This window comes from Delphinus delphis, chromosome X (genome assembly GCF_949987515.2).
Source record: "Delphinus delphis chromosome X, mDelDel1.2, whole genome shotgun sequence".
Taxonomy (NCBI): Eukaryota; Metazoa; Chordata; class Mammalia; order Artiodactyla; family Delphinidae; genus Delphinus; species Delphinus delphis.
In genome coordinates, this window is record NC_082704.1 from 88,883,870 (window position 1) to 88,904,916 (window position 21,047).

At 38.3% G+C, this 21,047-nt stretch overlaps 2 protein-coding genes across 2 annotated transcripts in view; both read left to right on the forward strand.

Annotated features, from left to right (window-relative positions):
• The window catches only part of EFHC2 (EF-hand domain containing 2), a 194,578-nt gene that overhangs the window by 120,541 nt on the left and 52,990 nt on the right, over positions 1–21,047 (forward strand).
• Positions 18,377–20,157, forward strand: LOC132418682 (WD repeat-containing protein 13-like). Its single transcript, XM_060002681.1, has 3 exons — positions 18,377–18,383; positions 19,306–19,497; positions 19,912–20,157. The coding sequence occupies exons 1-3, from the start codon at positions 18,377–18,379 to the stop codon at positions 20,094–20,096; spliced, it is 384 nt and encodes a 127-aa protein (XP_059858664.1). The 3' UTR covers positions 20,097–20,157.

Below are 21,047 nucleotides of genomic sequence, written 5' to 3' on the forward strand. Positions count from 1 at the left end.
TTTCCTATTCACTTTCTCAGTGGTGTCCTTTGATGAATACTGTATATATTTTAAATTTTGATGAAGTCCAAATTGTCAGTCTTTTCTTTTAAGGTTATTGCTTTCTGCTTAAGATGTCTTTGGCTGCCTCAAAGTCACCAAGATAGACTCCTATGTTTTTCTCTAATAGCTTTATGATTTTAGCTTTTACTTTTAAGTCTATGATTCATCTCAAATTAAATTTTGTATATGCTGTGGGATCAGCATGCAGGTTTATTTTACTTAAATTCTTACAATGCTTATTCCAAAGTTTTCTATTATAAGCCAGAATATTTTATATTGAAGTAAAACAATTCCAGAGCTTTAAAATATAATTTTGAAATGGAAGAGTTTAAAATTTTTTTCAAATTTTTATTAAATTAGTGACAGTGTCTTCCCCATTCATTTTCTTCTTGTTCTGTGACTTAGTTTTGACTATTAAAATTGCAAATTCTCCTTCGCAAAAGAAACTGAAATGTTGATCTTTTATACCTCCACCAATTTCCTTATGTAGTACATTCCCACTTCTTGAGGATTGAAATATTCTCACTACATTAATATCCCAGTTAACTGAGGAATGCTAGATACCAATGATCTTGTTAACTGAAGGAAACTGTATACTACACATGTATAACAGATTGTATTTTTCAAAGATGGCTGCAGCAGTGTCCAACATGTGAACTTGACACTCGTTCCACGGAGAGGTGGGGTCTATGCCATTTCCCTTTGAATCTTGAGAGGCTTTGTGCTTCACTTGTAACCAATAGAATGCGACAGAAGTGATGCTGTGTGAGACAACTGAGGCCAGTTCAGAAAAGATGATGCAGCTTCTACATTGTATGACGTGACACTTTTGGAACCCTGTACTACCGTGTAAGAAGTTCTACCACCTTGAGGATGCCATGCTATGAAGAAGCCCAAGCTACATGGAGAAACCACTTGTAGATGGTAATTCAAGTGACAGCCCAAACTGAAATCTCAGCTGATGGCCCTTGCCATGCACTGGATTTATGAGCAAAGACACCTTCACATAATTCAAGCCCCCAGTTACAGAATCACCCAAGTTGAAATTCCAGACCTTCTTCTGTGCCCTGTCGGAATTCCTGACCCACAGAATTCATGAACATAACAAAAGAGTTGCTTTAAGCACTTGATTTTTAGGGTAATTTGTTAAACAACAATATTAACTGAAGCAGCATGCACCAACACATTTTGGGGAATTAGAATACGGAAAATATGCAGCCCTCAGATTAAGCATTCGATTTTTAATTTTTTGAGAAACAGTCTGATGTCTTTTAGTGCCTCAGATTCCTGGCTTCCCAGTTCTTTAACTGCAGAGGTGGAGAAATCCTGTGCCACATCTTGGAAGTTGCTCTTGTGAAAAGACCTCCACATCAGTTAGAACACAGAATATGCTGGGTTGGGAAAAAAAAGTAAAGAAATAATTCTTAGTATGTGTACCTTCCATCTGGAAGAATAGTAGTAAAATTTCCTTCTTCTACCCGAACTGAGCCAGGTGAGGTGGGGGTGGAGGCTTTTGTGAATTTAGATACGTTTTACATCCGAAGAAGAAGATGTGGTCTCATTTTCCAAGAACACATTTGATTTTTTTAGGCACTAATTTATTTTTAAATTTACATTCACTCTTTTTGGTGTACAATTCTATGATTGTGACAAATTCCTAGAGTTGTGCAACTGCCACCGCAATAAAGATACAGAACAGTTCCATCACACCTGCCCCCTCACACACCCGCACCCCCAAAACGGGAATAATGCTTTCTCTTGAGTAAATACCTAGGAGTGGAATGTGTGGACCATACGGTAGGCATATGTTTCACTTTTTGAGAAACTACCAAACTGGTATTTTTTGTTGTTTTAGAGGTGTTTTTTACATCTTTTGTTACATTTTCCCCTGGATATTTCATGCTTTGGGTGCCATTATAAATGGCATCTTTTTTAGTGGTTGCCCCAGAGTTTGCAATACTGTACACGTTTACAGTTATTCCAAGTCTACTTTTAAATAGCACTATACCACTTCATGAATAGTGAGGAAACCTTATAATAACATCACGGTCATTCATTTTACTTATACAGAAGCATCTATATGTTCATATACATGTATATGCACGTAATTGAATACATTGTTGCTATTATTTTGAACAAATTATATATGTTAGATCACTTAAGAGAAATAAGTGTTTTATCGACTTACTTATTCCTTCTCTAATGCTCTTTCTTTTTTTAAACTTTTTCTTTTATATTGGAGTATAGTTGATTAACAATGTCGTGATAGTTTTCAGGTGTACAGCAAAGTGATTCAGTTATACATATACATGTATCTATTCTTTTTCAAATTATTTTCCCATTTAGGTTGTTATGTAATACTGAATAGAGACCCCTGTGCTATACAGTAGGTCCTTATCCATTTTAATTTATTTATTTTTTGCAGTACGCGGGCCTCTCGCTGTTGTGGCCTCTCCCATTGCGGAGCACAGGCTCCGGACGCGCAGGCTCAGCGGCCATGGCTCACGGGCCCAGCCTCTCCACGGCATGTGGGATCTTCCCGGACCAGGGCACGAACCCACGTCCCTTGCATCAGCATGCGGACTCTCAACCACTGCGCCACCAGGGAAGCCCTCCATTTTAAATATGGCAGTGTGTACACGTCAATCCCAAACTCCCTAACAATCCCTAATGCTCTTCCTTTATATAGATACAAGTTTCTGATCTATATCAATTTCCTTCTTTCTGAAGAACTTCTTTAAAACATTTCTTGGAGGGCAGGTCTACTGGCAACAAATTCCCTCAGTATGTGTTTGTCTGAGAAAATTTTTATTTCTCCTTCACTTTTGAGGGATAGTTTCACAGGATACAGAATTCTAGCTTGGTTTTTTTTCTCTCAACACTTTAAATATTTCACATCACCCTCTTCTTGCCTGCATGGTTTTTGAGGAGAAATAGGATGTAATTCTTATCTTTGCCCGTCTATAGATAAGATATTTTTTTCCCTTTGACTTCTTTCAAGATTTTTTTTCTTTATCTTTGACTTTCTACAGATTAAATATGATGTGCCTAGGTGTAATTTCGGGGGAGCATTTATCCTGCCTGGTGTTCGCTGGGCTCCTGGATCCATGGTTGGTGTCTGACATTAATTTGGGGAAATTTTCATTCATATTGCTTCACGTATTTCTGCCGTCCCTTTCTCTCTTTCCTCTCCTTCTGGTATTCCCATTACACATATGCTATAACTTTTTGTAGTTTTCCAGAAGTTCTCGGATATTCTGTTCCATTTTTTAAGTCTTTTTTCTCTTTGTTTTTCAGCTTTGGACGTTTCTATTGATGTTTCTATCCTCAAACGCAGAGATGCTTTCCTCAGCTATATACTAATGAGCCCATCAAAGGCATTCTTCATTTCTGGTAGTGTTTTTGAGATCTACCATTTCTTCTTGATTATTTCTTAGAATTTCCATCTCTCTGTTATCCATCTATTCTTACATGTTGTCTACTTTTTGCATTAGAGCCCTTAGCATGTTAATCATAGTCGTTTTAAATTTGCAGACTGACAATGAGAACATCCCTGCCATATCTGAGTCTGGTTCTGATGCTTGCTCTGTCTCTTCAAACTATGTTTTTTGCCTTTTAGTATGCCTTTTAACTCTTTGCTGAAACCAGACATGATGTACTAGATAAAAGAAACTCTGGTAAATAAGCCTTTGGTGATGTGGTGGTAAGGTGTCGGGGGAGAAGTGTTCTCTATCGCTATGATCAGGCTTCAGTCTTTTTAGTGTGCCTGTGTCCCTCAACTGTAAACTTCATAAGTACCTTTTAGTTTCCTCCCTTACCCCTCTAGGTGGGATAGGATGGCCGGAGGGGGCTAGATTTGGGTATTTCCTTTCCCTTATGTGTAAGGCTCGAGGGGGCTGGAGTTGAGTATTTCCCTTTCCCCAGGTGGGTTAGGCTCTGATAAAACCCCATTGGTAAAATGGTTTCTCTTGAAGGCAGGCGTTGTTAAGAAGAACAGAATGCTCTTGCACATTTCAAACTGGTTACTTTTCTCCTCTCCTGCCAGAAGCCAGAGAGAATTTTTCCTTGATATTCACTGTGAGAACCTGGTAAAGCTCCTGGAGATAAAGCTCACACAAGTTTGGGGCTCCCTTGATGACTGGCCTCCCCAGGAATTTTTATCTCTTAGATTTGTCCACATGAAGCCTCCAGAAATTCATCAGTTACAGTTCAGATTTTCCTACCCTGCTACTGGTTCCCACCGAGGTTTCTGCTTGTGGGTTTCTGCTCTGATAAGTCATGATTCTCTGTATCTGAGTGTCTATTTGAGGGACAGTGGTTTGCCCAGTGACCTCCCTTCTCAGATGGATCTAAGAAGAATTGTTGATTTTTCAGTTTCTTCAGCTTTTTACTTCCCAAATTGTTTTTTTAAAGTGATTGTATCATCTTCATTTTTACCAAGAGTCTTTGAGAGTTCCAATTCCTCTACATGCTTACCACACGTGGTATGGTCCATTTGTTTAATTTTAGCCATCCTAATAGATGAGTAGTAGTATTTCATTGTTGTTTTTACTTGAGTTTTCCTAATGATTAATGATGTTAAACATATTTTCATGAGCTGCTTTGCCATCCATAAATCTTTGGTGAAGCCAGAGGAGATTTCAGGTCTTTTTCCCAAACATTTTTTGAGTTTTTTGTTTTCTTGTTCCTGTTTTGTGAGTTCTTTATTTATTCTGGATACAAGTCCCTTATCAGATATATGCTTGCCAAATATATTTGTCTGTGGCTTGTGATTTTATTCCCTTAAAAAAGTATCTTTTGAAGAGAAAAAGGTTTAAATTCTGATTAAGTTCAATTTATCAATATTTACTTTTATGGATCATGATTTTGGAATTAGATCTAAGAAATCTTTGACTAATTCAAGGTCACAGAAGTTTTCTTCTAGAGGCATTATAGTTTTACAATCAGGTCTATGATTCACTTTAAGTTAATTTTTTGTTTGTGGTGTGAAATAAGGATTGAAGTTTTATTTGTTCGTTTATATGTAGATATGCATTTTTTCAGCACCGTTTGTTGAAAGAAACACTATCATTTCTCCACTGAATTGCCTTAGAACTATTGTTGAAAATCAGTGTCCATATATGATGAGCCTTTTTCTGTTCTGTTCCATTGATCTGTCCGTCTCGTCACTGATACCACTCTTTCTTGATTAATGTATCTCTATAATAAATGTTGAAATCAGGTAGTATTAGTTCTCCAACTTTTTTCTTCTCTTTCAAAGTTATTTTGGCTATACTAGGTTGTTGTATTTCCTTTGGTACTTTGGAATCAGCCTGTCAATTTATATAGCAAGCCCTGCTGGGATTTTGACTGCAATAGCATTAAATCTATAGATAAACTTGTGGACAACATTGAGTCTTCTGACTCATGAACATGGTGTATCTCTCCATTTATTTGGAATTTAATTTGTCTCAGACATACTTTATAGTTTTCAGGGTACAGGGCTTGCACATCTCTTGTCAGATGTATCCCTGAACGTTTCATATTTTTGATGCTTTTGTAAATTGTATTGTTTTTAATTTTAATTTCCAATTGTATACTGCTAGTATATATAAATAGGATTGATATTTGTGTATTGATCTTATATCCTGATACATTGCTGAACTCACCTGTTTGTCCTAATAGCTTTCTTTTTTATTCCATCAGGTTTTTTATATTGACAGTCATGTCATCTGAGAATAAAGGCAGTTTTACTTCTTTATTTCCAAACTGGATTCATTTGACATCATTCTCTTGTTCCTAAAATTAGGGGGAAGGCATTTAATCTTTTAACATTAGGTGTAATGTTAGTTAAGAGTTTTTGGTAATTGTCTTTTATCAGGTTGCGGAAGTTCCTTGTTATTCCTGTGTTGTTGAGTGTTAGATTTTGTCAAGTCCTTTTTCTGCATCTGTCGAAATGATCGGATTAGTTTTTTGTTTTAGTTTGTTAATTTAATAACTTACATTGATTGATTTTCAAATGTTAAAACTTGCATTTCTGGGATAAATTTCACTTGGTCATGATGTTGTTTTCCCTTTTATAGTTGTTGTATTTAATCTGTGAAAATTTTGTTTAGAGTTTTTGCCTGTATTTTCATGAAGCCTCACAGAATGAGTTCTGTGCCTGTAATGGTGACCAGGTCACTTTACCTGTTGGGATTTCATTTCCTTACTTGTAAAAGGAAGAGGCTGGATTGATGATCTATCTGTTATTTTCCATTCTGATGGAAAATGGTCTTTTCCATTATTCATATTTATTTTCCCATGATTTACATTTATCTTCATTTAGCCCTTTAAATTGTTTTGCATATCTTTTATTATATATAAAAGTACAATAGCATAAGCATATTACTGTTAAGTGGTAAACTGAGGGTGACTGCTCAAAAACTTTTCAGCGGTGTGGTGCTGCTCGATCAAACAATTTTGGAAACAATGCTGTATATAATTCTCCTGGCCATCAGGACTAGGCTTTCTCATAGGCCTCAGTCTTTTCCCACCTGGAACACTTTGCTATTAGTCTTTGAGGTTGTATTAGACAATTATATAAAACTCGTCTCATCCTTCAAATAACCCTGCAAGGCAGACTCATTAATCAGCTCAAGGTCACGGGGCAGAGCTGGGATTCAGACCTAAATCTGTTTGATTCCAAATCTGATATTTTCTCTTTCAAAACTTAAATGGAAGTGTAATTACTAAAATTTTAACTATACCAAAATGTGCTGAAAGACACTATATACCCACTACCCAGAATTAATAAAAGTTAACATTTTTTCTACATTTTCTTTTTATCTCTTTTTTTAAAAATTAAGTAAGAAGTGGATACACAGCTAATGCCTGCTCCCTCAGCATCTCTTTCCCTTACCAGTATCAAAATGTATATATAATACGCATGCTTATTTTTTTCCACATATATATGTATCCATAAACAATTTACAATATCATTTGTGCATTTAAAAATGTACATAATGGTAAACACTGTATCCTTTTGTGACTTGCTATTTTCGATCAACGTATGATTTTGAGTTATTTCCATGTCAATACATGTAGCTCTGGTTTATTTATTCTCATTGTTTTATAGTATTTCATTTTATGAATAAACTACAGTTTACCAATTTCTTATTATGTTAGTTTTCTGTGGCTACCGTAACAAAAGCAAACTAGGTGGCTTAAAACAACAGAAGTTTATTCTCTCACAGTTCTAGAGGCCAGAAGTCCCAAATCAGTATCACTGGGCTGAAATAAAGGAGTTGGCAGGGTGATGCTGCCTCTAGGAGAATCTGATCCCTTCTTCTTCAGTTTCTGTGGCTGCTGGCAGTCCTCGGCTTGTGGTATTACTCCAACCTCTGTCTTTGCCTTCACATCGCTTCCTCCTCGTGTGTGCATGCGTGCGTGCGTGCGTGCGTGCATGAGAGAAATCTCTCTCTCTCTTGTAAGGATACATGTGATGGCTGTTAAGGCCCACCTGGATAATCCAGGATAATCTCGGGTAATCTATTTCAAGATCTTAAGTTAATCACATCAGCAAAGACCCTTTTTCCACGTAGAGTCACATTCACGGGTTCCGGAGATTAGGACCTGATATCTTTGGGGATCATTCTTCAGTCTCCTGTACTTATGAACAGCCATTTTGCTATTACAGACAGCTGCAAGGGAACATCCTTGTGCATGTCTCTGTGGATTCTCTAGAATAGGAGCCTAGAAGTAGAATCGCTAGGCTATAAGCTGTATCTTCAACTTCACTAAGGATTGTTAAATTTTTCTTAGAAAGTGGAAGCATCAATTTATATTTTCATCCTTTTGCACATTGCTCATTTTTTTGTTGAGATTTAAGTCTTTTAAAGTCTTTGTTCTTGATACATTTTGTATGCAAGTCCTCTCTTGGTTATGTGCATTGCAGATGTATTCTATGTCTGGCTTCTCTATTCACTTCCTGTATTGTGTCTTTTGTCATGTGGAAGTTTAAATTTTTAATTGTAGATGAATTTATGGGCTTTTTTCCGTTATAGTTAGTGAATTTTGCATCCTCTTTAAGAAATTATGAATACCATATGAATTTTCAGTTGTTCCAGCACCATGCATTAAGTCTATCCTTTTTTCCCCAGTGGTTTGTATTGACACATCTGACATATTTCGTAGTCCTATATCCATATGAATCTGTTTCTAAGCTCTCTATTTTGTTAAATTTGTCTACTTGTCTAGCCATAGGCTAGTACCACCTGTTTTAATTTGTTACTATGGCATCGTAAGTTGTGATATAGAGCAGGGTTCTAATTTTTCTTCTTCTGACTATTCTTAGGCTTTTAATTTTCCATATCAATTTTATGACCACTTTCTAGTTCTTTAAAAAGCCAGATTGGATTTTGACTGGAATTGTGTTGAATTTATAGACTAACTAGGGGGCAGAACTGCTGTCACTATGAAATAGAGATTTCCCATCTTTGAATATAGTGTATCTTGTTTTATAATACTGTACAGTTTTGTTGTCATTGCAAATATTGCCTTTTAATTTTAGAATTACATTTTCCAGTTGGTTGTTGCTGGTGTATATGAATGCTATTGATTTTTGTATTTTATTTTTTGTATGCTGGTCTCATTTTCCCTCTTGAGTCCTCAGAATATGTAGTGTCTTTTGGATATTATTTTGGACCGTATCATATAAACTGTAAATAATGACAGACCTGCTTCTTCCCTTTTAATCTATATGATTTCTTTCTATTTTTCTTATTATAATATTTTGGCTAACAGCTGCAATGTAATATGTAAGATAAGTAGTAATAGCAGGGATCCTTATCTTCTTCCTGATTTTAAAAGAGGTATTTCTAATATTTCACCATTAAGGTCATAGGTTTTTTGGTAGATGCAGGTATTCTATTTAGGATTTTCCCATCTTTGTTCATATAGGAAACAGGCCTATACTTTTACTTTCTCATACTGTCTTTGTCCAGTTTAGATATCAGTGTTTTATAATAGTCTTATAAAATAAATTTCAGAACATTCACTCTCTATAAAAAGTAGGTATTATTAGTTCTCTGAAGGTTTTGTAGAAGTTGCGTGTAAAACCATATAGCCATTCCTTCTTTTTCTGTGGGTGGATTTTTTAACTAATGGTTCGCTTTCTCTAAGGAGAGTACGTGCTATTCTAGATTTCTATTTTTTCTTGAGTTGGTTTTGAAAATTATAAATATTTTCTAGAAACTTTTCCATTTCGTCTAATTTTTTAAATTTATCACCTTTTTAAGCCCTATTACTGTTGATTTGTGCCTTTTCTGTTTTTTTAAGTCAATTTTACTAGAGTTATTTGATTAATTTTAAAAAGAACCAGATTTCAATTTGTTAATCCCCCCCCCAATTTTTACCTTTAACTTCTATTTTATTAATTCCTACTTTTATTTTTATTATGTCCTTCTTTCTATTTTCTCTGTGTTTATTTTCTAATTTCTTGACTTGGATATTTGTTTCACTGATTATCAGTCTTTATTTTCTAAGAAATGCACTTGAGGCTTAATTTGCCTTGTAAATACTACTTTGGCTTTAGTGTGTTTAGTGTTTTTTGTCCTTCCTGTGTAAATATTTCCTAAAATTGGCCAATTATTTGTTTGTTTTTAAATTTCCAGATGTGTATGACATTAGCTTTATGGTTCTTTTTTCTCTTTTTGTTACATTTAGTTGGATAATATGGTTTGCATGATACCAATTCTTTGATATTTATTGAGACTTGCTTTGTAACTCTGGGAATGAATAAACTTATTTTCTGAAATGTATTTTTTCTCTTACTTTTGAAGTTTAACTGGGTAAATAATTCTAGATTTATAGTTATTTTCCCTTGACCTTTTGAAGATATTATTCTGTTGTCTTCTGCCCTCCATTGTGGTTGTTGGTAAGTCTCTTATTAATATAGTCGTTCCTTTGTAGTCATATGCCTTTTTTTTCCTCTCTGGTTGCCTTTTTCTTTGTTTTTGGTGTCCTGCAGTTTCATTACAGTGTATCTTGGAACTATTTGTAATTCTTCAATTTGACAATTATTCTCAGCCATTATCTCTTCAAATCTCTTGTCCATTCTCTCTGTCTTTCTTCTCAAACTCTCAAGCTGTTTTCTGTTTTCCTCTTAACTACTTGTCAAACTTCTCTCTGTTTTCCATGTCTTTTAACCTCTCATTCATTCTTTTCATTGATTTTTTATTCTGTGCTGCATTCTTGGAATTTTCCTTAAATCCGTCATCCAGTTCATTGATTAAGTGACTTTACCTTCCAGCTCCTTAAGTGCTATTTAGTTGTGTGTGCGTGTGTGTATGTGTGTACATGCACTCATGTATGTTTTAAATGTTTCTGTTATTTTCCATGGCATCTATGTTCTTTTCTTATGGTTTCTCTATTTTTTAATCTGTTTTGTAATTTTAAACATAATAATTTCATAGTCCATTACTGATTTTTGTACTGTTGTCCCAAATTCATGGGGTACTACTCCTTCTGTTACATCTGCTGGCTCTCACTCATGGTGGATTATTTCCTTTTATGTTTTTTAAGCTCATCTTAAACTGGACTTTCTTCCCCCACTGCAGTGTTCCTTTGCTGCTTGGGTTGGCCTTTCAGAGTTGTTTTTGTTTTGTTTTGCTTTAAACCCTTTTATTTTGAACTAATTGTAGACTTACAAAACAGTTCCAAAATAGTATGGAGAGTTCTCATATATCTCTCACTCAGTTTCTCCTAATGTTAGCATCTTACCATAGTGCTATTATCAAAACCAGGAAATTAACATTGGTACGATATACTAAACATCTTATTTGAATTTCACCAATGTCTTTTTTTCTTTCTCAGGATCCTGTTTAGGATCCTACACGGCATTAGTTGTTCTTTCTTCTTAGTCTTCTGTGATCTATAACAGATCCTCAGTCTATCCTTGTCTTTTATGACCCTGATATTTTTGAATAAGTTTTTTGAATCAGTTATTTTGTAGAATACCCCTCAATTTGGATTTTTTTTGATGTTTTCTCATGGTTGGTCTAAGATTATGCATTTTTGGCGTAATCTTGGCAATTTTCTGTAAAAATTGTACAGAAATGATGCATCCTTCTTAGTGCATCACATCAAGGAGCTCATGATGTCAATATGTCTTATTACTAGTGATATTGACCTTGATCACTTTATTAAGATGGTGTTTGTCAGATTTCTCCATTGTAAAGTTACTATCGTTCCTTTTGTAGTGAATAAATACCTTGAGAGAGATACTTTGAGACTATGCAAATCCTGCTTTTCCTCAAGCTTTCACCCACTAATTTTAGCATCCAGCAGTAGAACTTTCAGAGTATTGATTTTGCCTCTCCAGGCGGGCTTATAAACTGAACTTAATTTAATCTTAATTTTGATGTTAATTTATTGCCTTGGAGCTTTCTATAGTTAGTGGGTAAAATAAATTTGTACTACAAATTCTTATTAGGCAGAATATTGGCTTTGAGATCTATCAGGTAATCTATCCATCTTCCTCCCTCCCTCCCTTTTTTCCTCTCTCCCTCCCTTTTTTCCTCTCTCCCTCCCTTTTTATACAGAGACTCAGAAAAAAGGTCCATTGTCATCTCTCTAAGACAATGGTTAGAGTTTATTAATCCTTCTTTCACTTCAGTTGCAGCCTTTTTACAGTTCTAACTTTATATACAGGCTTTGTATGTAGGAGTTCCAAACTGCTACTCACCTTGGCCAGAGGCCTTGTTTCTTGTGCCTGAGTGAGCATTAAAATCCAAGCTCTTGGGGCTTCCCTGGTGGTGCAGTGGTTGAGAGTCTGCCTGCTAATGCAGGGGACACGGGTTCGAGCCCTGGTCTGGGAGGATCCCACATGCCGCGGAGCAACTAGGCCCGTGAGCCACAACTACTGAGCCTGCGCGTCTGGAGCCTGTGCTCCGCAACAAGAGAGGCCGCAACAGTGAGAGGCCCGCACACCGCGATGAAGAGTGGCCCCCGCTTGCCACAACTAGAGAAAGCCCTCGCACAGAAACGAAGACCCAACACAGCAAAAATAAATTAATTAATTAATAAACTCCTACCCCCAACATCTTCTAAAAAAAAAAAAATCCAAGCTCTTACCTGTTAACAGTGTTGGATTCCCACCTCCCCTAGGTGCCGCCCTGTTAGTTTGTACACCTTCCTCTCTGGCTGTACCAGCTACCTGTTTGCCTTGGTACCTGTGACATTTTCTCTCCTTTTTCACAAGTTCAGCCAGCAATTTGAGTTTCAATTGCTATCTCGTCTACCATTTTGCCACACATAATCTCTACCATGCCATACAGACTCTCAACTTACACTGGAGAAAATACAGACTAGACACATTACTGGGGAATGTAACATCATTATAAATACCTATGCTGAAGTGGATTTGGCTTTGCTTGTGTAGACCTAGTTAAAATCAGCTCCACTATTTAAAATCTTAATAACTCTCAGGCTTTTCTCTTTCTATTTTTGAAGCATATCCATTCTTATAGCCTTGAGTTTTATGGGATGCTAGAAAAAATTCTTGGCATTTTAGGATAAATAAACCATATAATGTTGTGCCAAAACAGATAGACTATTTCTTATGTTTCTAAAGAGTGGAAAAAGGACCAACTCTTTTTCTGAGGTTTTATATATACATGTATATTTATACTGTGTTTCTCTTATTTCTTTTTCCATGATTATAATCTTGTGGGAGTGGGTAAATCATTAACAGTGAAACTACTGTTTCATCCAAAATACAGTGTTCTAATGGTCTCTTTTCGAAGAATAAAAGCAAGGCAGCTGTGTGGCCACTAGTTGCTAACAAATGACCAGGTTAGTGCCACCCAGGCTTTCTCCTTTAATTAGAGTCCCAGTTTTGTTTTAAAAAATGAAAACAGTAACTAAATGTTAATTTTTAGTTCCTAAGAGGGAGAATTATGATGTAACAATTATGATGTAAAATGAGAGAATATTACAGAGCAGGAGGGGAATGACACTTAAGCCACCATAGGGCAAGCCCTACCTGGCTGTTTTTCATTCAAGTAAATTTTGCAACCCAAAGTACTGGGTGTGGAGGGTGTGCCTCTCAGTGTGCTGTTTAGCCATGTACATTTAGCATTCATTCAATAAACATATATTAGGCACCTACTCCTGTATCAGGTCCCATGGTGGGTTCAGAGATGAATGAGCTGCCCTCATCTTTGAACCTCGATCAATCACCATAGGACCTGGCACTGATGTTTCTGGGCCACCCAATTCATGTCATTCTCTTTCCACACCATTTTGGAAGGGATCTCTCCTTTGCTGTCCAGCCTCATCTTTGAACCTCGATCAATCACCATAGGACCTGGCACGTTTCTGGGCCACCCAATTCATGTCATTCTCTTTCCACACCATTTTGGAAGGGATCTCTCCTTTGCTGTCCAGCTTTCTCCTACCCTTAAAGATATTCCAGTTTACATTTTTTCTCTTAAGATGTTCCTGAACACCCCAGCTCACAGTGATCTCTGTCTCTTTGATCTCCTTGCATTTATGGCTGGTGCCACTCAGCACATCTTTTTATTCCCTCATGCATGTTAGTTGAAGAATAAGTGAATGAATACAGGCATGAACAAAGGCAATGACCTTTGTTTGGATTCAACTTTCATTCACATAGTAGTTAGGATCCTATAGAAAAGGGGATTCTTAACTGATTTTGGCCTTTCTTGAAGGAAAGTTCATTCTACTACCTACTAATAATTCTAATAATAGCTAATACTTGCGTTTGCGTTTGTCAAGATGGTAGAGTAGGAGGATGTGGAACTCACCTCCCTGCACAAACACATCAAAAATACATCTACGTGTGGAACAATTCTCACTGAAAACTGAAAATAGCAGAAAGACTCCTGTACAACCAAGGCTATAAGAAAGATCTACACGGAATTGGGTAGGAAGGGAAAAGAAGCAATCAGGTCGGGACCTATGCCCCTGGGAGGGGACTCAGAGGAAAAGGGAGATTACACAGGTGGAGACCCTCCTTGGGAAGTGAGCATTTCGAGCCACATATTGAGTGCCTCAGTCCTGGGGCCTGACAAAGAGAAGATGAGCCCCCTTGGCTAGTTAGAGAGCCAGTGGGACTAATATGAAGGCTGTGGGAAGCCTGGACTCCACTCATGAGGAGCACACTAATGCTTGCTTGCTCCTGAAGCAGGGTGGAATGGGTGATTGAAACTACACAGGTGGCTGATTGGTTTCCTGTGACTGCCCTGGCACACGCCCCAGCCTGAGCCGAGTGAACACTCCAGCACTGTTTGCCTTGTGTTGTAGCTCCACACTGGAGTGAGGGCTGTTATGACTGAGGAGGAAGCCTGGCTAATAGACACTGAGTGGCTCAAACCCTAAGCAGAGTCTGATCAAGGAGGGGGTAGCCACTTCTGGTGATCATGCAGGTGGTGCATCAGAGGTGGTCCTGATCTCTGGCAGTGGCCAGACCACCACAGCCCATGCCGTGGCTCTCACCGAGTACCCACACCAGCCCTTTTTGCTCCAGCACTGCTCCCCTCTTGGGTGAAGGTGCTGGTGCTGGTGCTGGTGCTGGGAGGAGGAACAGCACACACTTAAATGGAACTGAGCCTGCTCAGCCCAGACCCTCAGGGCTTCTGCTTCAGCAACTTGGAACCTGACTCTACCCCTCATAGGGTGGTGATGGCCACTGAGCAGAGGGGAAGCCCCCCTCACACCTTGCTCTGCCCTGGCCCCTCCATCTCCAGCCCCATTGTCTACCTAGGTGATACCTGCCAGCACACCCTGAGGAAAGACATGACTTGTGTTCACATCAAATCCAGCTCTCTCACCAATGCCACTGGGCACATACAGACTGTATAGGGTTGCTCCCACATAAGGATACCTCTTCAAGACCACCATAGGTAACTGTTTCACCTAATTTCATAGAGACAGAGAGAGAAGCAAAATGAGAAGACAGAGGAATTTGTCTCAATTGGAAGCGCAAGAGAAGACCTCTGAAAAAAACAACTTTTGAAACAGAAATAAACAATTTACTAGATAAAGAATTCAAAGGATTAGTAATAAGAATGCTAAATGAATTAGGGAAAAAAATAGATGAACACAGTGAGAATTTTAACAAGGAACTAGAACATATAGTCGAAAGGAACACAAATGACAAGCGTTGGTGAGGATGTGGAGAAAAGGGAACCCTCAACATCATTGGTGGGAATGTAAATTGGTGCAGCCACTGTGGAAAAGAGTATGGAGGTTCCTCAAAAAACTAAAAATAGGGCTACCATATGACCCAGCAATTCCACTCCTGTATATATATCCAAAAAAGCCCAAAAGTCTCATTTGAAAAGTTACATGCATCCCAGTATTCATAGCAGCATTATTTACAATTGCCAAAGTATGGAAGCCACCTAAGTGTCCATCAAGAGATAAATGGATAAAGAAGATGTGGGGTGTGTGTGTGTGTGTGTGTGTGTATACACACACACACACACACACACACAAATAGATATAGTTATACATTAACTTATATGAACCCCATGGCAACCACATATCAAAAACCTACAACAAATACACAAAAACAAGAAAGAAAGGAACATAAGCACAGCACTAAAGAAAATCATCAGACCACAAAGAGAGAAAGTAAATGAAGAAGAAAAGAACAGGGAAGAACTACAAAAGCAACCAGAAAACAAGTAGTAAAATGGCAATAAGTACATACATATCAATAATTTATTTAAGTGTCAATGGACTAAATACTCCAATCAAAAGACATTGGGTGGCTGATTGGGTTAAAAAACAAGACTCATCTGTATGCTGCTTACAAGAGGCTCACTTCAGAACTAAAGACACACAGACTGAAAGTTAGGGGATGGAAAAAGATATTTCATGCAAATGGAAATGACAAGAAAGCAATATTTATATCAGACAAAATGGACTTTAAAACAAGTCTATAACAAAAGGCAAAGAAGGGCATTATATAATGATAAAGGGATCAGTATAAGAAGAGGATATTTTACTTGTTAACATGTGTGCATCCAATATAGGAGCACCTAAATATATAAAACAAATACTAACAGACCTAATCAGAGAAATTGAGAACAATACAATAATAGTAGGGGACTTAAACATCCCACTTACATCAATAGACAGATCATCCAGACAGAAAATCACCAAGACAACAATGATCTTAAATGACAAAATAGACCAGTTGGACTTAATAGATATCTCCAGGACATTCCATCCAAAAATAACAGAATACACATTCTTCTCAATTGCACATGGAATGTTCTCCAGGATAGATCACATGCTAGGCCACAAAACAAGTCTCAACAAATTTAAGAAGATAAAAATTATATCAAGCATTTTTTCTAACTACAACAGTATGAAACTAGAAATAACTTACAGGAAGAAAAATGGGAAAAGCACAAACATGTGGAGACTAAACAACATTGGTGGTTTTTTTAAGTAAAAACAAATGGGTCCATGAAGAAATCAAAGAAGAAATCAGGAAATACCTTGCAACAAATGAAAATGGAAGCATAACTTTCCAAAATCTATGGGATTCAGTAAAAGCAGTTCTAAGAGGGAAGTTTATAGCAATACAGGCCTACCTCAAGAAACAAGAAAAATCTCATATAAACAACTCAGCTTTCCATCTAAAGGAATTAGAAAAAGAAGAATAAACAAAGTCAGCAGAAGGAAGGAAATATAATAAATATCAGAGAGGAAATAAATAAAATAGAGACCAAAAAAAAATAGAAAAGATGAAACCAGGAGCCAGTTCTTTGAAAAGAAAAACAAACTTAATAAACCTTTAACCAGAATCTTCAAGAAGAGAGAAGACCCAAATAAAAAGATAAGAAATGAAAGAGGAGAAATAACAACCAATACCACAGAGATACAGAAAATCAAAAAGAATACTATGAACAGTTACATGCCAACAAATTGGACAACCTAGAAGAAATGGACAAATTTCTAGAAACATACAACCTTCCAAGACTGAATCAGGAACAAACAGACAATCTGAACAGACCGAATACTAGTAGTGAAATTGAATTTTTAATAATAAAAACTCCCAACAAATAAAAGTCCGGGACTAGACAGCTTCACAGGGGAATTCTACTGAACATATAAACAAGAGCTAATACCTGTTCTTCTTAAACTATTACAAAAAATTGAAGAGGATGGAACACTCCTAAATTCATTCTACGAGGCCACCATTACCTGGATACCAAAACCAGACAAAGACACTATAAAAAAAATCATATGCCAACATTTCTGATGAATATAGATGCAAAATTCCTCAACAAAATATTAGTAAATGGAATTCAACAGTATATAAAAAAGATCATATACCACGATCAAGTGAGATTTATTCCAGGGATGCAAAAATGGTTCAATTATTTGCAAATCAACCAGTGTGATACACCACATTACTAAAAGGAAGGATTAAAAATCACATGATAATCTCAATAGATGCAGAAAAAGCATTTGACAAAATTCAACATCCATTCATGGTAAAAACTCTCATCAAAGTTGATTTAGAGAGAACATGTCTCAACATAATAAAAGCCATTTATGACAAACCCACAGCTAACACCATACTCAATGGTGAAAAACTGAAAGCTTTTCCTCCAAAGTCAGGAACAAGACAAGGATGCACACTCTTGCCGCTTCTATTTAAAATAGTATTGGAAGTACTAACCACAGTAATCAGACAAGAAAGAGAGATAAAAGGCATCAAAATTGGAAGGTAAAAAGTAAAACTGTCACTATTTGCATATGACATGATACTACATATAGAAAATCCTAAAGTCTTCACCCAAAAACTATTAGAACTAATAAATAAATGGATAAAGAAGATGTGGTATAGATATACAATGGAATATTACTCAGCTATAAAAAGAATGAAATTCTCCCATTTGTGACAATGTGGGTGGACCTAGAGGGTATTACGCTTAGTGAAATTAGCCAGATAGAGAAAAACAAATACTCTATGCTGTCACTTATGTGTGGAATATAAAAAATAAAACAACGGAATGTATATAAAAAAGCAGAAACAGACTCTCAGATACAGAGAAGAAACTAGTGGTTACCAGTGGGGAGAGGGAGGCGGGAGGAGATAAGGGTATGGGATTAAAAGACACAAACTAGTACGTATAAAATAAATAAGCAACAAGGATATATTGTCCTGCATAGGAAAATATACCCATTATTTTGTAATAACTTTAAATGAAGGATAATCTATAATAATATTTAATCACTCTGTTGTGCAACTGAAACTAATATAATATTGTAAATCAACTACACTTCAATTAAAAAAAAAAAGAGCTAATACTTACATGCTACTTACCCCATGACGGGTGCTGTACTAAATGCTTTCTATATATTAACTCACTTAATCCTCACAGCAATCCTAAAATGTACATACTATTCTTATACCCATTTTGTAGATGAGGAAACTGAGGCACAGAGAGCTTAAGGAAGCTACCCAAGATCACATACTAAGTTGCAGAGCTGGGATTTGCACCCGGCAGTCTAGCAGTTTCATCACGAGTCCTAAGATTTAGAATAAAACTAGGTAAGTTTGACTCCTCATTGTGCCTCTCTAATGCCTTATGGTCTTCATCTGTGAAATGAGAATAATTCAGGAGATGACTGAGGGGATAAAATAAGTTAATATATGTTAAACACCAAGCCCGTAAATGCCCAGTTACATTCATTCCATTCCCGTCCCCTCACCACTGGCCACATGGAGCTTATACTTTCTGGTTCTAGAAGGCATGTGTGTGCTTCCAGATGGTCCAGCAGCTGTCTGAACAACCTTGAGACCTTTGCTCTCATTGAAATTTTCTTTCTTGACTTTACCCTTTCTGGATGGCTCTCTTCTGAAAGGAGCGCAGTTGAGGTGGGATTTAAAAAACTTCCTGGGCATATACCCCTTCAGTTTTTCTTCTATTATATGTGGTTTTATACTTATTTCTATTTTGCCTTGTTTCAGAAATGGGATTAAGTTGAGTTACTAAGATGCAAACAATTCTATAACACAAGATGGATATACAAATAATAAAAGTGAGAGAAAAAAAATAAATATAGGAACGAACTGTGGATCCAGGGTGGAGTTGACACACAGAGTGTATTTACAGACTCTGAAGTCATGGGCGTTTACCAGAGGTCAGCCATAGGCTGGCTCTGACCTTCCTAGAGGTCAGCACCAAATAAGAGACCACGAGCATAAAGCAACAAATAAGCCCATTGCTTAGCAGAAGGAATCCTAATACAAAGCACAAGACTGGCCCACCGTTCGTCCCCCTCTGGGGCTGAGGCTGCCCCCGACCCGCTCTCTTCCTCCTCTCAGGGTGGTGGACAATGAGGGGACCCTGCAGCTGAAGAGAAGCTTCCCCATTGAGCAGAGCTCGCACCCCGTACGCAGCATTTTCTGCCCCCTCATGTCCTTCCGCCAGGGGGCCTGTGTGGGTGAGTCCCATGGGGTCGGGGTGTCTGGGTGGCCAGGGAGGGGCAGGGACCAGGGCTGGTGCTGATCTGGCTCAGCTGTCACGACATCCTAATGCCCTGACTTCCTGGGCCTCAAGAACTCTCACGCCCCAGCAACCTCACACTTTGAACACAGACCCCCCCAGACAGCCCAGAAACCTCACAGCCTAAGACACAGACCCCTCCCCGCCACCAACAAAGAGCTCAGAGACCTCACACTCCGGACGCGGAGCCAAAACAGCTAGGTGACCTTGCATCTGGGGATGGTCCACCCCAGAGCCCCCAGCCCCGGGACCTTACACCTTGGACATAAATCCCTCAACACCTCAGAGACTTCACATGCAGGGCACCCCGCTGCCTCCTGCAACACCTCCTGATGGTCTCTCATCTGGGCAGTGACGGGCAGCGAGGACATGTGCGTGCATTTCTTTGATGTGGAGCGGGCAGCCAAGGCCGCCGTCAACAAGCTGCAGGGCCACAGTGCGCCCGTGCTGGATGTCAGCTTCAACTGCGATGAGAGCCTGCTGGCTTCCAGCGACGCTAGCGGCATGGTCATCGTCTGGAGGCGGGAGCAGAAGTAGGAGACTTCCATCCTTGCCACTGTCCACCTTCCCACCTGCCTCCGGCCCCAGCCTTGTGTTTGTAAATAAAAGTTCCTGTGGTTGTGCCGATGGCTGGCTCCCAGATCTTCTGGGGTTGGGATGGGGGAGAGGGCAGCTCTAGGACCCAAGATGGGATGGGGTTCACCTCCTCATTCATGCCTTCATGCATTGATTCATTGATGGATTCATTCAACAACCGTTTATGAACGTCTGCCATGTCACAGGCACCACTTCAAGTGTTTTACACAGTCACGCTTTGGACAGACATTGTGGAGCACCTCTGTGCGCCGGGACCTGTTCTAGGCACTGAGGGTACAAGCTGTGACTTAAACTGGCAGGAATGGCTGCCCTCGTGGAGCTTACATTCTAGTGGAGACAGGTAGATAATAGACAAAAATATATAATAGGTCAGCTAGGGGCTTCCCTGGTGGCACAGTGGTTGAGAGTCCACCTTCCGATGCAGGGGACATGAGTTCGTGCCCCGGTCCGGGAAGATCCCACATGCCGCGGAGCGGCTGGGCCCGTGAGTCATGGCCGCTGAGCCTGTGCGTCTGGAGCCTGTGCTCCGCAATGGGAGAGGCCACAACAGTGAGAGGCCCACGTACTGAAAAAAAAAAAAAAGGTATAATAGGTCAGCTAAAGCTGAGCGTTGTAAGGAAAAAGGGCAGGGGATAGAGTGCAGGAGTGAGGGGAGGGTTAGGCTCTTTTTGGTGTCCTGATCAGGGAAGATGTTCCTGACAGTGTGAAATTTATTTTTCTTTAATTTTTATTTTATATTGGAGTATTACATTAGGTCCTTGTTGATTATCTTTTTTATGTATAGAAGTGTGTATATGTTAATCCCAAACTCCTAATTTATCCCTCCCCTCCTTTCCCCTTTGGTAACCATAAGTTTGTTTTCTATGTTTGTGGGTCTATTTCTATTTTGTA